Source organism: Temnothorax curvispinosus, unplaced genomic scaffold (genome assembly GCF_003070985.1).
Source record: "Temnothorax curvispinosus isolate PA1 unplaced genomic scaffold, ASM307098v1 QBEX01001787.1, whole genome shotgun sequence".
Taxonomy (NCBI): domain Eukaryota; kingdom Metazoa; phylum Arthropoda; class Insecta; order Hymenoptera; family Formicidae; genus Temnothorax; species Temnothorax curvispinosus.
This window is the reverse complement of record NW_020211567.1, coordinates 274235-292225: the sequence shown is the minus strand read 5'-3', so window position 1 is coordinate 292225 and position 17991 is coordinate 274235. Positions and strand designations below refer to the sequence as shown.

General features: G+C 43.8%; 1 protein-coding gene across 1 annotated transcript in view; it reads right to left on the bottom strand.

Annotated features, from left to right (window-relative positions):
- Positions 1–3531: 3531 nt before the first annotated feature.
- Positions 3532–17991, bottom strand: part of LOC112468568 (homeobox protein unc-4 homolog) — a 44809-nt gene continuing 30349 nt past the window's right edge. The window contains exons 2-4 of the mRNA XM_025037802.1: positions 10130–10302; positions 5360–5563; positions 3532–4936 (exon numbers count right to left, since the gene is read on the bottom strand). Of these exons, the coding sequence (XP_024893570.1) occupies positions 4289–4936; positions 5360–5563; positions 10130–10302 (1025 nt within the window). The 3' untranslated portion in view covers positions 3532–4288. The remainder of the gene's footprint in view (positions 4937–5359; positions 5564–10129; positions 10303–17991) is intronic.

Genomic DNA, 17991 nt, shown 5'->3' with positions numbered 1-17991 from the left:
CCGTTTTCGCGTGATTTCCGAGCGCGCTGATCGCTGATCGCGAACCAGGTGACGCCTGCCTGAGCAATTTTGAATTTCAACGTCTTAATATCCCTATTTCTTTTATGCAAACGTCGAGCACGTAGTCAGTTTTAGTAGCAAAAATTAACTGAGCAAAACTTAATTATTATTCATATCTTATTATTAAAACAATTCATTATGTTTCATACTTTTCCAGGAGTCTTTATAAAATATTTTTCAATTATAATGGCATTATATAATTTACAAACATTACTATAAATCTTTTTTTCGCATTTATTTTAAAATTTAGATTTTTTAATAAAAATTTAGATTCTTATTTATATATTTATTTGTATATATATATTCATATAAACAGATATATAAATATATATATGTAAATAAATTTAAATTATATGTATATATACATAAGAAAGCAAATACACGAGAAATTTCTTGCATAGGCCAGCAAGCGAAGTGCAACGGGTTTGAATGGCTTTGCTACAATTACCAACGCGATTTGTCACGGCCAGAGAAATCCGTATAATGATGCGAATGAATCACTATGCGCTTTACAAAGTCTTGCGGCATGCGCACGTAAGAAATGAAGACAATTGTACCGTTGGATTACGTCAAAGAAACAAGGGCATCCCTAGTTTCCACTCATGTTAAAAATTTCAAATTTAAAAATTACACTGCAAACAAGAAAGTTTAACTAATGCACATAAAATTCTTAACGACTTCATCAGCATATTTATCGCATAGAAATATAAGAAATTTAGATCCTTTGTAAGAAATCTATAAATCCTGCATTTCAGTTTCTGTGATTTATTACTTTCACAGCTAATTGTAAGTAAGATGTTGGATTATGTAGCGTCCTTTTCTGTGGACATTTATAGGCTATTACAATCATCTTCGGCGATCGGAAAGCGCCGGTTTGGGTTCCGCTAGGAGGGATACGTAATGCCGTTCGTGCCCGGCGACAATAGACCGCGGTGCGCGATGAACGAGGAAGAGGAGGCAACCGCCGCCGCGCCGCGAGGATTGGCCGGTAATAGAGTCCTCAGGCGAGGGCGAGGGCAGAAAGCATCGGCCGTTTAAGCGCTACTCCTCGTGGACGGCTAATAATATTAACCGCGCGCCACGTCGCAATCGCGCACAATGGCCCTTTGTGGAGGCGCTCGGGCGCGAGCGCGAGCGCGCACGCGCGCGCGCGCGCATTCGCTCGCGTAAATGCTCGTAACATAAATCGCGAGCGGCGACGTGCTTTATTGTCTTCGCGCGACGCATATTACCATCCACCGCAATGCTCTCCCTTTCCCCCTTTATTTCTTCTGTCATTTTCGCGACGTCCACTGCGGATTTCTATTCGCTAAAATGGCAATGCCATTTTGGAGCGACGACGCGTCGTTTTCCTAATGCTGTCGGGAATTTACTTTATATTTTAAAAAATGAGCTTGATCGCTAAATCAAGGGAATTGATTTTGATTATTTGAAATAATCGCACTTCGCGAAATCTATACTTGATTATAAAAAACGTATATGTTTAATAATATTTAATTAGGTCGGTCAGAACGTTTAAGATCATTTCATTATGTTTTTCTCTACATCCAAATTTAGTGGATAACTTGTCACATTGAGAAGTTTAATGACTTTAACGACTTAATCTATAATAATTAATGGCTAAAAAATATTATCACATCCAAATCATCATTGTTAAAAACAACTAATACTATGACATCATATGATTAATGCGTTTTTTACTACATCATATAAAAAGGAAATAAAATGGAAATTTTTGAGTACTGTATTGATTTAGAAGTATTTTAAAATATGTGTGTGTAAAAAATTAAATGTCCTAAATAAATATTCTGCAAGATGATAGGCGTGTCAAAGCGATGCAATAAATTCATTGATGTTTTATTGTATCAGATTGTAAATTTAAACTGTCTTTCAGCATTCCGATTTTAGCAATCATCTAATTAATTAATAACATTAATTTGCACAATATCTGCATCTTATCATCATTTCAATGTTTCATGGAATGACATAATTTAGAACCTAAGCAAGCGGCATTGAGGTCTTATTGAAAACGCTTGGAAAGCGTTTCACTCGTGAGGACTTGGAAATCGGCGGTCGCGATATTTTTAACAGCGCCGAATATAAATAGCGTTGCAATAAAACAGCGGAAGCGATGTTACACCGTACCTATGATTTATGCGCGGCTCATTGTTCGCCACGCGACGTCGACAGCGGCCGCATTGTCGTACATCGTTATTATTCCGCCAGTCTCCTTCCCCTCGCATCGAAACGTTAAACGAACAAAAGCTCTCGACTTTCAGCGAGAGCGTCCTGGGCTCGTGGCGAGCATAAATCGCGCTCGCGCGAATTTACATAAATATCCGTGTTGCGAACGCGATTTATTCTTCGGCAAACTTGGAATTGACTTTCGTCCAGTGAAAATTGGATATCTATGTCGTGTTTTCTCTCACTTCAATTTCCAACATCAAGTCTGTCGATCAGAGCAAAACTGTGGATAAAGTTCGATCCCATTTGATACTAATTATGTCAATACACTGTTTAATTCATTACGTTAAATCAATTGAATTGAATTGATTAATCATCCTAAATTATTTCATTCAATTAAAGGACACGATGAAATGCCTTGGGAGGAAAGTAATCTTCAACAGAAAAAATTCTCAATTGATTCACTGAAATAATAAACTCATATCGGAATTAATAAGTTCAAATTAATTTAGTTTCATACTTACGCTGTCTCTCGGACGTCTCTTATCCTGTCGCGTTGCTTTCTTCAGACGCGATAAAGGGGAAGGGGGATGGGACGACGTGCGGGGGGATGCAATGACTGTACGCCGGCGTGGTCTGGAGAATAAATTAATATATTTTTAATGGATATATGATAGGTACTGGTTTTTCGCATATCCCGGGTCATCGTATGGCAACTCTTAAATCACCCCTAACTACAAACCGAGCTCGTAGATCAACCTTGCTTACGGGGGGAGGGGGAAACAAATCTTTGTACCGCGCCGTACTCATCACGCTCGTTTAGGATTTTTAAAGTTTATATACAACACCAAACAAATTCCTATCGCAGAGATCCTCAATAGGATTTTTACCTTCGTTTTATCTTTACCTCGTTGCCCTGATCGTTGGTACGTGTTTAACCACTGCGCAACTACAAACGAAAATGCTGGAAAAATTACTCGATTTGCCCAGTCTATCTCCCCTACAGGAATTGTAAAGTCGCATTAGCGAGTGGCTACTTCGGTAATTTCCATCGAACCAATCGCAAATGTGTAAAGAGTTGAAAACCCCCGCCCTATTGCTTTAAATAATATTCGCGATCGACAAACATTGGGGTATCGACTACTCAAAAATTAAATAAAACGGACCTCCTTCCCACTATTTACATTAAATACATGCGTATATGCACTCGTACTCTCGCTCTTCATTTCTCTTTTATTCACGCACACATGCACTTTCTCTCTCTTTCTCTCTCTCCTTTTTTCTCTCTCTCTCTCTCTCTCTCATTCTCTCTTTCTCTCTCTCTCATTCTTCCTTTTTCGCTTTTGCTGCCTTACCTCAAAGACGGACAAGCCGCCTGCCGGCGAGCAATGTCCGCGTTTATTGCACATTTTTTCCATTCTCTTCTTTGAAAGGAGACACAATGGACGAAATCAAACGCACTCGATCTACGACGGTCACGCATGCATTCGATATGTCGAACTGATATAAGTCTTGCCGGTCCGTGCCGATGGCGCGAAGTTTAGATTCTCGAATTCCTCTAGATCCAAAGAGCCCCAAAATTGCATAATTAATCGACTAACTTGCGAATTTTTCAATCCCTCCAATACTTGATCTATCTACATTTTCTCTTTTCCCTCCTTCAATTATCTACGGCTTTGAATTCATATGCAGACTCTCAGAGATATTAAGAATCTAAACGCTCGTTCACCGACGGACGTGAGAATGTCTACAAGTACGCGAGGATATCCATGAATCTAGCGATTTCAGTCCAAGCGACAGGGAACCCTGGCAGAAACGGGGATGTTACCGTAGCTAATCCTTCCGCGCGATTTCACGATCAGGAGTACCAGTTCCGCTTTTCACGCCTTCAGTCTTCGCTCATCCGATGGTCACTTCACCGTCACTGGTAATCTCGACGAGGAGTTTACCCCCTCACCTCTCTAATCGCGCTCTTCGCCACCCTCGACCACCACGTCAACTTTTAATCCGGCGCACCTCGGCGTCTCTCTCCCCGCCTGGTTCACTACGTCGTAGAGGGCGATGTGCAGGCCGACGATACGGGAGACGTCGGCGACGTCGGCGTCGCTGGCCTACGATCCGACGCCGCGCCAGTCCGATTGTTCCCCAACAGGCTGTCGATGGAGAACGGGTTCAGCCTCTTCCTCTCCTCCCTGCCCTTCACCGAGAGATCAATGCTGCCGCTCTGGACCTCCTCCTCGCTGGCGGCCTGCCTGATCAGATTCCTGGCGCCGTTACCGGCCGGTTGACGACCCGCCCCGACTCCCACCAGCTCGCGCCGTCGCTCCAGTAGGCTCAAGCCCCAGTGATGGATACCGGGTTGGTGGTTCAGGTGCTCCATCGGCAGACTCTGCGGGTTCTTCCGGGGCTCGCTGGTCTCACTCGCGTTACTGTTGAGCGCCGGGAAACATTCACCGTCCACGGAACCGTCGGCCACCGAGTCCACCCGCTCGCTGCCGCTCTCGCTGCAGGAGTCCAGTCCGCCGACCACGTCGATCTCCTCGTTGGCATCGTTACCGGATATGTTGTTGCTTTCGTTGCTCAGGCCCAGCGAGCCGAACGAGTTGCTCAGAGGACCGCTCGTGGAACTGCGACCCGCCTCGCTACGAGACTCCCACTCGGCACGCAATGTCGATAAATCTACTGTTATGCCCTGAAATTAAAAAAAATAAAAGAACCCGTATTACATAACTACTGTTTTAGTTATATAAAATCTGTGTAGATGTAATCGGCTACTGCATTCAGACGTAAAACTACTGTTTCAAAATGTGGTTTGGTCAGTTAGTGCTAAATGCGAACACATAGAATCGATAAATTTTCACAAACATTGCAAAAATGTCTATAGAATTATATGTTATGCGTAATCACTTTTTTCTGCGATATCAAAATTTTGATAAAATTATAAGATTAAAGAACATATTTTATCTTTTGTTGCTTCTATGCAACCATCAATAATTTTGACAAGTAAAGTAAAAAATTGCTTTCTTTTAAAAGAAATTGATAACTTTATGAAAACGCGTAAGTACTTAGAAATTTTTAAATTGCGGAAGAATATTTTTGTGAGCTTGCGGCTTACTTTAGCAGCGAGCTTCCGCTGCTGTCTCTCGAGAGCTTTCAGCAACTTCTTCTGTCGCCTCTCGCGCTCTTTCCGTCTCAGCTCCTCGGGTGGGATAGGTTCGCCGCTGCAGCTTTGAGGGTGAGCATTATGCGCCGGCCTTCCGGGACCTTTCTTCGTGTGTTCCTTCTTCCGCCACTTTGCCCTTCGATTTTGAAACCACACCTGCAATAGCGATGGTGGAAAAAATCGAGAGTTAAAAAAAATACAATATCCATGCAATTAGTGCTTTCTAATGTATTGATAACTGAATTTCTGTTTATTAAAAATTAAATGGCTTCTTTACCAAGAAGGATGGAATCAGAACGCGTTTTTTCTATAGTCCATTTCGTCAACGTCGGTCAATTTTGACCACGATTCCATTCACCCTCTATCTGCCTCTGCAGAAAGAAGATTAAATCGACCACAAGTTCGCGCCAATTGACGTCGATGAAAGCGTTGTTCCCCGTAGGTCTTGAATTGTAACACGGGCGTACGCGGCCGTCGCGTAAATTCCCCCGGATCTTCCCTCCTCATCGTCCTCCATCCCCTACCGCGCGAAATTTCCCTGCGAGCTGCTTAAATCACGGCGCCGCCTTTGCCGCTATCAGAAGCGACACGAAGGGCGGATGCATTAAGTTCCGAAAATTACAGGAAGGCTCCTGTCTCAGGACGAAGGACCAACGACCCTCCCGGGTGTCCTGATTCATTGAGGACGACAACCCTTTGCTCGCGTGAACGCTCGTGGCATGAACGACGATTTAGGGCTAGCGTGAGCCACGACGCGACCGAAGGGTAGCGAGGGCATTCTCTCTAGAGGGGGAAAGGGGGAGGGGCGAGGGAGGGTCGGTGAGGGGGGTGGCCATGAGGGGGAGAGATGAAGACATTAGTTGTACGGCCCGGCCGGCGAGCGGCGCTGAGCTCACGCGAGCCGAAGATCAATAGATCCCCTTGGTGCTCCCTGAAACACCTTCCTCGCGTCACGTAGCTTTACGAAACTTTCTTCGACTCCGGGACACTTTACGAACGAGCCCCCCTCCCTCCGAACGAGCCCAAAGCGCTCGTTCGTCTCACCTCTCCGCCGCTATCCGTCCGCGAATCCCCGTTACTCGCGATTAAACTTCAGGCGATCGTAATTAATTCGATTACTTCGACGGCTCTATTTAGAATCCGTCGCACGCGCTTACGCTATTTAATTCTCTCTAGCTTTTCGACTCTCAGCGCGAGCTCCGCTGTGCTCAAATTTCATAATGTAACTGCTGTAGCTATCAAAGTAATTTTCAGCCCGATAGTATCTGTTGCATTTTATGTCGATTTCAACCTGTCAATCCTAACTTTTTATTTACTTTAATTATTTAATACCATAATCTACACAGAAAAACAGCTATGAATTATCGAGCAATGAAAAATCTTTTTACCAAATTACTGTACTTAACTTTACAAAGATTTTATTTTAAAAACGCAAACATCAAGGAAAAAACGTCTCGATAATGGCTTGATTGTTGAAAATTCCAAAATCGCAGATGTAATGGAAATGGCGTCCAATCAATTTATTCTCGCCGAATGGAAAAGATCACTTTCGTCGAGGAATATCGCTACCGCGTAGCTCATCCGAAACCTTACCCGCAAGCCTCACGAGGCCGGCCTGTTCGGCGAACCGAGCACAGCTGTAACGCATCACATTAACGCGATACGTGGGAAACACGACTCGGGCATTAGCGCGGCTATTCGTCAGGAATTATCGACGACCGATAGCGGTTTAACAAGCTGTTTCTATATCCCGATGAGAGCCGATCTCGTGTTCCGACCGACTAAATAACACGGTTTTTCTTCCCTCGCGCATGCGAACGCCGCACATAGCCGCCGAGGATGTGCGGCTTACTTACATTGTGAGCGCGCGACCGGCTTGACATGCATAAAGCGTATCTTTATGGCAGCAAAAACTCGAAGAAGCGACGTCGTCGCCGATAACCATAATCGCCATACGGTGCCCGTCGTCGGGGAGAGATAATGCTTTCTAATGTAATTACGTTTCCGCCAATTAATAAACGATGTTTTCCGTGCCGCGCCGATAAGCGCGCTCTTGCTTGACCGATTAAATTGTTTCATACCGTAATTAACCCTTCGCCTTACGGTCTTCCTGTTTTTATCGCAATAGGAAGCACTTAAAGCCGCGGTCGGCACTTTACACAGGGGTGCGTTAGAAAAATGCAGAGAGCAAGTGCTGAGCGGAAGAAACCTAAATGATCGTATCGTCTCCAATAGTCTCTGTTCAAATTGTATTGTCTCACTCGGAAAATGACGTCGATTTTGCAGATCGCAAGTCCAGCTTTGCCGCAAGTCGAGTGTAAACAATGGATTGCAATAAAATTGTGGAATAATTGCGTCACGGTTAGTAGATACGATTGGATTCGACGTTTCACCGGGCGCGGGTCGACGCTGCGCGAGAGCCTGCCATGGACCATCGGATGCAAATAGCGCCTTGATAATAGCGATGTCGCGCTCGCGAGCGCTCTTTCGCGATAAATCAAAACCGCGCGGTTCCCGATGTTATTTACGACCGGTCACGACTCGCTCGCGCGAATTTTGCGCGCGCGCCACAAAACGCGAAACACCGAGACTGCGACGCGATAACACGCGAGATCGTTCGTAATGTGTACCTGCGTCGGGAAATATTGATCCCGACGCGCTCTCGAGTCTCTCCTCGCCTCGATCTCTCGGGCCTCTCCTTCGATCCCGGACGAGGGATCGGATTTTGCTGGTGAGATCGGAGATGGCGGGGGACGATAACCCGGCCGAGCGGTGACACAATGTGACACGATGTCACACAGCCGGTGCGTCCTTTCGATGGGTCCTCCCCACGACAGGGAATAGCTCTCAGATTAGATAACATCGATCACCACGTACGATAACCCCCATGAACGTATGTGTGCTCCTGCGGGCACATCTTCTCCGGAATATCGCAACAACCAGATAAACGCGGCCGTCGATCGATCAACGGTTATCGAATCTAAGGATGCTCTCGCGAATATCATCGAGAAGCCCGTGTCGTTTCTGTTTTCCGTTCCTGGCAAATATTGTTTGTCACTTCTCGCTGTGACGCACATTGGAACATTAATCTCAACCCCTTGAACCGCGCACGCTCCAAATTTGACCCGACTCCACGACACATTCGCGCGGATTTATTCAGTCTCTATGGCGACTATCAAAGATCGACAAGGCGATAGACACGAATTTAAAGTGACTTCGGGATCGAATTTTCGAGGGTCGACAGACAACCGGGGGTTGGTTCCGGCCTCGGACCTTTGGCCCCCTGGCTCCGTCTCGAGGGGGTAGTTAGTCCATCTGGTCCGCTATGCCTTCGGAGATCTATTCGAGGGTGCAAAATCGACGCGGATTTATCCGCTCGGTGATCGTCCATTCAAATAACACCGGCGCCGATAGGACGCCGTTGTCTCTCAATGATGTTTTCGCAAGAGTAATTACTTTATAAATATTCAAGATTTGATTTTTCAAGGTACTTAAGCTTTAGAATTATATGATTTGCCTCCAAATTCGGAATAGAATTTTACTTCTATTTTTATATTCCGCGCAACACAGAAAACAATAAAATTACGAACAAAATTCTAATCTAAAATCTGACGCGACTTATAAATTTTCTAAAATGAGCTTTATAATATCTAACATAAAGAGCCTATTTTAACTAAATATGCACTAACAGATTAACAAATTCGCCCAATTAATATTGCACACAAACCAAATCTTGACCTAACATAGGAAGTCGAGCGTAGAAATGAGATTTCTTAAAATAGACTCTCATAATAATCCCTCTAAGGGATCTCAGGATCTGTCGCGACGACGTGAGCGCGTGTCATTAGGCTCCGCGAAACTGGCATTAAGTCGGTTCGACGTGGCCAGCCTTCTTCCGGTATTCGCACAGTTCACGCCCGCGTTCGTCGAATACAGTCCAGCCGAATCCTTCGACAGGACTGCGAAGGGTGAACACTCAATTTCACGGCCGGTCGGACATACAGTTACCCTTAGGTCCTTCAAGCGGATATTTATATTTATCCGCTTAGACACGCGTGTTAGGCCCCGCAAATAGCGCATACATCCGTTCCCTTCTCCTACGTCGATGCACCTTGTCATTCTACATATATATATATCTCTCTCTCCATTCTTATCTTGTTTTCGCATCATATTCGCATTTATACATTCCGCAAACAATTTGACATTATTTTGCAATTCTATTTATCTCGTCCGTTTCTTTTGTTGCGCATATTGAACAAGAATCACGCGACGTTTGTACGGGGTGTGCTTAACAATCGCATGTTTCTTCAATGCTACAAAATTTTTCAGTTAAAATTAGAGCTTTGCTCAGAAAGTAGATATAGACATTAGAAGACGCCGAAACAGCACATTATAGTCTCCAATGTATTAAATACTTTTGTAACTAAACTGAAAATTTTGTTAAAACTTAATCCACCTTCAATCACTTCTTATTCCGTTTCGGAGTAAATCGGCTGAATTGAATAAAATTAATCGCGTCGACTTAGAACGTTACAACATAGCGATCGATTGAAATGTCCAAAGTTTTCTAATTAATTCCGTACTTTCCATTTGATTATGAATCGAAGGCTACTAACGTTGACCTTCCGATTTTAATATCCATTATAAATGATTCAAAGAATGAGGCGCCGGCGACGTTCTACGCGTATGATGAAATAAGTAAGACTGGAAGAGGTAACTTACTGCCACGCGGCTCTCTTTTAGCTCGAGTCTCACAGCCAGTGCTTCTCGCATAAAGACGTCGGGATAATGACTCGACAGGAAGGCCCGTTCCAATTCCTCCAACTGCCAACTGTTGAAGTTAGTCCTGCTTCTTCGCCTCTTGTTGCCGCCTTCGTCCGATTCCCCGTCGCAACCTGAAAAGAAAAATATGTATTCAGAAAGGAATAAACCGGCTCGAGAAACGTTAAGTTTCTACATAAATACCAGAGATGCCTAAAATCCCGGGATTCGAATCGAAGTCTATTTTGAGGCTTCAAAGATCAGCGACAAGAAGATCTAACAAGCACCTCGATAATTTTGAATATTGAAGACAACGATGCTTTGAATTCGAAGCTTCAAGATTGAAGAAACTGCTCATAAATTCTGAAAAACAGAAACTTTAACATTCAGGAGTTTTCAGCTTCATAAATCAGCATCAAGATTTTTGGACGTCAAGCATTTAAAATCCGCTCTCAAAGACTCGAGAAGTTTGATGCCGCGAGAGTCCCCGAAGAACGCGAACGTAATGACCCAAGAAAGAGCTTGAAGGAGCAGAGGTCCCCGGGACTCGATGCCTCGGAGATCAGGGGGGAGGGGGGGATCTAAGGGATCCGATGCGCGCCTAGGAAACAGAAGAGCGGAGAGTAAACGATAACGGCGACACAGGCCGTACACCCGCAATTACTTAATCGGCGCGAGCTATTGTTGCTGCGCGGCGGAATCGCGTAAGTGCATGTCTCGCAGCGAAAACAAATGCAGTAGTTACGCTAACCGCCGAGCAATAATGCGGCCCGTAGTTGTAACGGCCGACGCGCGCGTTCCGATAATGAAGTTAACCATGTAGTAAAGTGTGCACTCCTCTTCAATCTTCTCCTCCGATCGAGCAGCTGCACCGGGGCGCAGCGCGGCGCGGCGCGCTCGCTTTCCGTGCTCGCCACTTTGCCGATGTAAATCGATGAATTCGCGCGCACGCACACTCCGCAAAGCCCGGGGTACGGGGCACGGGTCCTTTTGTTCGTGGTGGTGTCAAGCCGAGCGTGACGCGAGTAACGGAGAGAGATTATAGCGGCAATCATCATTGTTAGACATAATCTAACAACGTAATAATTCTTAACGCGAGTTCGTACCTACGTAATTCCAGAGTCTCGCTCGCGGAGAGCACATATATCGCCGGGGTAGATTTTACCGATAAAAAGAAGGAACTTTCAAGGAGGGTCGCTTTTGCGCGGATTAATACTCTACTCGAAAGTCTAATCTCTCAATCGGCGTCGATTCGCGAAAAATCTGCGGATCTCACTCGATAGTCGCGGAATTGTCGGCTCGATGTGTGTGTACTCTTAATCTCGATTTATATTTCAATGTCTATCCCCACGAAATTCCTCACGAAAACAAAAAGGCTCTGTTATCGCTTGTTATTGTTAATTATCGTAGGAAAGTTATGATCATAACGAGTATAATAATTTACCTTCTTTCAAAGGTTTAAGTTTGGCGAAACGATCGGCAGATCGTTGCGTCCGGGGCAGCGGAACGTTATAATTTGCGGCAGCCTATCTCGCGCGTGATCGATATCGATATCGAATTAAGTACTGTATACTTTCGACGGGAATTATTATGTTCGTGCGACACGAAAATGGAGGACGACGTCGATGGCGGACGATCGCGAATTTATCTTAATTTCGCGCCATTTGTAACCGCGGCGCAAGGTAAACATCTCGCCGGGCGTCGAGTGAATCGAGCCTTTACAAAGTGGCCTTAAACACGTCATCTAATACCAAGGGAAAAAAAAGAGACAAATTACACAGACATAAATATGCGCGAAATTGAAACGAGAATCAACCTCTACCAGTTAAAGCTGTAAAATGATGCAAGAAACAAAGTTGTAAATGAGAAAAAAAAACGGCATGTAACGACGGTAGTAAAATGTTAACTGAAAGCAGGTTCTTTTTAATTTATCATCTATAGCGAGAGAGGAGGAACGATTCGGCGATGCCACCGATATTGCGCAAAATCCCCTTGGTATTGATTAAAATGGCGTCGGTTCCGGGCCGAGAGAGAGAGCGACGTCCGAGGAGCAATAACCGCGCGTGATTCGCGGCGGAGCGAGGCCCGTACCGAAAATCGTTTTCCCATCTTATCCGGGCACGCGCGAGATAAGGCGCACGCCGGGGCCGCGGCATCCCGGCGCGGCGTCCCGACGTATTGAATAAACATGGAATTCCAGTGATTTTACGAGGACAATCCGCGCTACGGCAATCCCCCCCGACGGCGATATCGCCGGCGAGGATCAGCGGTTCCATGCCGCGTGTATGCATGCTAATGGCCGGAATTGAATAAAAGATCGGGAATTATGATTGACCGGGCGATGCCAGAACTCTCCCCCTGCCACCCTCCCCCCCCCCGGCCGGTTATCTCGATCTGGCGCGGAGTAAAACGGCGATGGAAATAAACGCTGGCTCGTGGTCCCGGAGATCTCGCTTCGTGGGGGGGATCTTCAGCTCCGTGATTGCGGAATTTCGATATTGACTATATGTTTCGCGCAAGCGATGTGATGAGAAGATACTTCATACGCAATTTTACTTCACATCTAAACGTCTTATGTGGTCCAAAAGCAGATATAAAATTGAACGGAACGTTTACAGTTACAAGCGAAAAACATAGATTTTAACATAATAAGACTCAACACAAACCCGAAATTAATTATTTTGGATATCATATCAAAATTATTTAGGATCAAGCATAATGCTGCAAAAAATTTCGACATTCTAGCAACCAGCTTGAGCATCCAACATAATTTTTTCATGCAGATCTATATTAGGTTACATTTTTAGAGTAAAATCTTTCTATGTAAAAATTAAATCGTTAAATGTAATTTATTATAAATCCCAGCGCGATTAAAAACGCGAATATTACTGAAGTGGTTAACTAAAGTATATAGGAGGCTAAAAGTGTCAACATATATAAAATGCAGGATCAAGAGATAAAAGTCATTGACGTCGCGTTTTATTTCGATCAGCGTTCGAGAAGAACCGGCCAATTAAGATTTACCAGGCGCTGTTTGCGGAGTCGGCTCGAGATTGTCGTTGAGGTGGGCCGAGGCCGGTGAAAAATCGCGGGGTTGGGCATTAATCAGCGTAATTAGATGCTATTTATTCGCGGGCCGTCTCGTCCGCTCCGCATCTCGCTCATCATTGATAATCTATAATCCGTAATAAGCGCCCTGGCGCAATGGCAGGTTGAGGGATCGTCGCGAACGATAATACCTTTATCGTGTCAATGCCGGCCAATCACCGCCGCTCACTTGCGCCAAATTTCATAATGGAATGAAGCGGCGATAATTAATAACCCCGATATCAAACGCGGCGAGAGAGCAATGGCGAACGATTTGAGGCATACGCGCGAATTCGACATTACGAGAAGCAAATTACACAGGGCAACGTATGTCGATGCGTTTTTTTTTGTGAGTATCTTCATTTAATTCTGTTTACAAAACAGGATGACGGCGGATTTATAATTTCGGACGTTTCTCTCGGTCCCGTCAAGTTGTATAATTATGTAAAGGAGAAAAGAGAGAAGATATAATTATGTAAAAATTCTCTCCCGATCTCTCGGAGAGAGAGAAGTTCCGTCGCCGAAGCGCGTCGCGCTCATATCACAAAAATTAGTCGACTCATTATCGTCGTGTCAGGTTCATTATGCGCCGAGTGCGTTACGCCGGGAGACAGCCGCTTCCCTCGTTAAGAAGGAAATGCACAATTCCCCTGCGAGGCGAACGCAACGAAAATAGATTAAGACGACGCGATCCGCGATCAAACCGGACGTGAAAATTGTTTAACTCGTTCCCTCATAAATTATTTAGCGCGGCCGCCCGCTATCATCTATCAACTTTGATAACCGCGCCCGATAATAACTCCCGTGCCTGGCTACGGTCGAGGCCGCAGACGGCCTCGAGTGCAACCGCGTAAATACATTTCAACCGAATCGTGCGAACGTCAAGAGCGAAAGAAAACGTGCGAATTATATCCACGTGATTTCGCCGAGGTCGATTTGTAGCGCTCGCGCGATAAAAAACGGAGCTAAGCAAATTAATTCCGACGGAGTGTCTAACTTACGGTACTTATTATATTAGCTAACATTCCAGTAGTCACCAGTAACGGCAGATCAGGCAGAATCGCGCGTGGTATTGAATTCTAAAGGTTATTTTAAAAATTACCACATACACATGTAGATTCTTCTTGAAGATTATACAAAAATATTTTCTAAAAAATTATATTTATATCATTTATTAGCTTAGGCAGTTCTAAATAAATTTAAAAATAATTATTTTCAATAAAAAAAGTTGATAAGAGGTTATCAGTTATTTTAATATATTACATTCAATGTCTAAAATTTTAATATTACAGTTATAAAAAAGCTTAAATCTTAAGATTATATACTTATAAGACAGACCAAAAATTTTGTTCAGACTCCTCTTTACTTTTAATACAAATTCTTCTTTGTTTTTTTAAGATGGCAAAATGGGATATATTTTATCGAATCGCTATACATAATATAACGATAAAAAGATTCCACGCTGCCACCGTGTTTTTCTGTTCTCGCAGTAATGTCAATCGTGTTTGGAATTTGGGTCAGATATCGAAACCTCGAGTGTTCTCTTTCTCTGTTCTTTTAGGATTGATTCTTTCAATCTGGTTTTTATTACACCGTACTCGTTTTTTAATAATATTTTATGCAGTTTCTGATTTTATGTAAAAAACAGATAATAAAAAACTACTAATAAGAAACTTACGTAAAGTTCAATAATTGTATTCAACAAAAACAATATTTCATAGCAATTGAATTCATTTGTTTAAATTCAGTAAGTTTATCATTAACATTAATCAAACTCAATTCAATCGTTATATAATTTAAGAACTCCGTTATGTAGTTAAAGGATTCCGCCCCACAGTGCAAATTTAACTTTTTCAAGCTTTATAAATGTTAATTTCTTCAACAAACGGCTTAAATCACAGTTCAGTACAATTGTTAATTCTGCGAAAAGCATTGAAATATTGTATCAACACGAGATTTTAAATTATGATAATAAAAATCACATACATTTTACAAGATTATTCGGTTATTAAAAGAGTGATTCCACAATAAGAGTATATTTATAGTCTAACATACTTGATACCCGTCGCGTTTAGGCCAGTCTTTTATTACCAAACGTAATAAATATACGTTAACGACGGGTTCGGCCTCTGACCGCCGTTTTAATAAATGACACACACTTCCTCAAACACGATTCTTGTGTGCGATTCCAATGATAATGATCCAATTAGCGGCCGTTTTCTCGGACGTTCCACTCTGTTTACGCCGCGGTCTATTCATTCTTTTACTTTCAATGTCGCGATCCTGCTGCTTTTTAAAATGCTTTAATACTCGGCTGAATAGCTAATAAGCCGTTTAACGATTTACAACGATTTACCCGGCGATTTATGTCGCGTGTAATTAAGCTGACGATCCAAATTGAAACGTTGTAGAAGCATCCTTCCACCATTAAATATCGATGCATCGATCAAACTAATATTATACCTGCATCTGGTATGTGAACAAGTATTTCTTACGCTTGTATTCGTTTTATACAATCTGTCAATTATCAAATTATCATATAAAATTGATTATTTCAAAGTAACTCGAGCATTCTAAAATTATCAAGCTTTCAAAGTTACTTATTTTAAATGCAATTGACATGTAAAGCAGTTTACGCCATTGAGATTCTCTATTAATGATTTTAAACGCAGAGACATGCGATTCAATCATTTTCAATTATATCAAATCTGGATATTTCATAAATTACTTTCGTGCTAAAATTAATACCGTTGATTATATTTTAGTTTTGTTATTGTTTAATCTGAGCCTGTCGCGAGGAATAGTTTTGATCTTTAATCATTTAAAACTGTAGTTTTTTTTTCGAGTGTTTATCGGGCCGGGGCGTAATGGGAAGGCACTGACGAGACTTAATAAACGTTCCGTGGATGTGGATTAACAAGACTGAAAAATTTCTCTTCTCGAGGCGCGGCCAGCGCGACCAATGACGAAGAGCATCATCATCCGGCATGGTCGACGAAGATCTCGCGCGAAATTCTGGACCGTCGGGGCCGCAATCAATTTGCCGGCGAACGAGGCGTTTTTATAGACGATTTCGCGTCGGTGTGCGCGATCGCTCACGGCTGTGTGCGTTTAATACGCGTTGACGTGGCACGTTTTTAGCGCGGTGTAATCGCATGATGATACGTTACTGGCCTCTAACGACGCACGCGACCCTTCGTGGCAACTCACCTTTATGCGGACGTCTTACTCGCCGGGAAAACGAGCGAGGGAAATTCACGAGAGATGAAAGAACAAGAGAAAGAGAGAGAAAGAAAGAAGGAGAGTGAGAGAGAAAGTGCGTATGCGTGTGCATGTATGATATCGGCGGAACTGGTTCTTCGCCAGCCGCGAAGGGCGATAATCCTTTACCGGAAGAGTTCGATCGGAGTAACAATTGAAGGGATGAGAGCGAAAACGGATCTCAAGTAATAATTGTAATTAACATAGTCTACCTCATTTGTAAGATTATTTTGGTTACAAGTATATAATGATTCGCCTTCACAGAAAAATATAATAGACTTTATAAATCAAAGTGAACCTATTTTCTTACTCCAAATCATTCTTCTATTTTAAGATCGCAATTTAACGTTTATCACACATATAACATTACTATGTATCGTTAATAGAATGATTTCGATCGATTTGCTATATCGTAGATGCACGTCATAAGCGTTTTGTAAAACTCCGCGTCGAACAGATGAGGATTTAATGAAATCTCGAGGAGAAAAGTTCCATGCGGAATTAATTATTCGGTCATCACCGAGTTCTAATATACACCACCGTGAGGAGATTGAGATCTCTAAGAAGAGCATCCTCCCTGGTCTTCTACGATCCTTCGCAGGAACACGCAGGCCAGGCCAGGCGAGGCGAAACGAGCGAGCTCGTCAGCGTCGCGGCGAGAAGTGCAGCCCGAAGGCGTTTAATAAGGCCTCGTCCTACGTTACACGCGTATACGCGTACGCGTATAAGCACGCCCGAAATAACGTGCAATTAAATTGAAATTACACCTGGGTCGTCCCAGGTAACACCTTTATGCATTATGCTTGGCCTTGTCCCGGCGCGAATGGCCGGCGATTCACGTGCCTTTCGCGTTGCGTTGCGTTGCGTTGCGTCGCGTTGCATGACGTTGCAAGGCGAAAATATGCGGCGTAAATATCGTATAAGCGAACGGCGGCACATTAATTGTCCAAACGTTGTTCAAATCGTTGAATCTAAAAGCAATCGCGACACTGAGAATTTTCAAACGACGTATAACCCTCGTTGTTTCTCATCATATTTGCATACTTTCGTTATTCCTGACGGCCAACTAGGCCTGATGGTTGATTAAAGTTTCGGTGGAGACGTCACTTACCGTCGTGACAGAATGGCATAACGCAAACGCAAAGCGGCCCTCGTATCACGGCCGGAGCACTTACACGACGAATGCAATTCAGAAGTGAATTCGAGTTTCGTAATCACCGGCTTGGCGAGCGCCGCCGGGCCGCTTCCAGGACGCAAGCCCCCATTTAGAGGGTAGTCTCTTGTTAAGTGAGAGTCAACGACGTCATTAGCGTTAGGAACGACATCCTGGCACCCAGGAGACCCGCCGCCTCCTACCTGGCAAGCAACACCAGTTTCCAGGTGAGGAGGTAACACGCCGACGCTCTACCCATTTCGGGTCAGCCGAACTCCGCGTCCGCATCTCGTCCCTTTAAAGTGCGATTAGCCCTACTAGA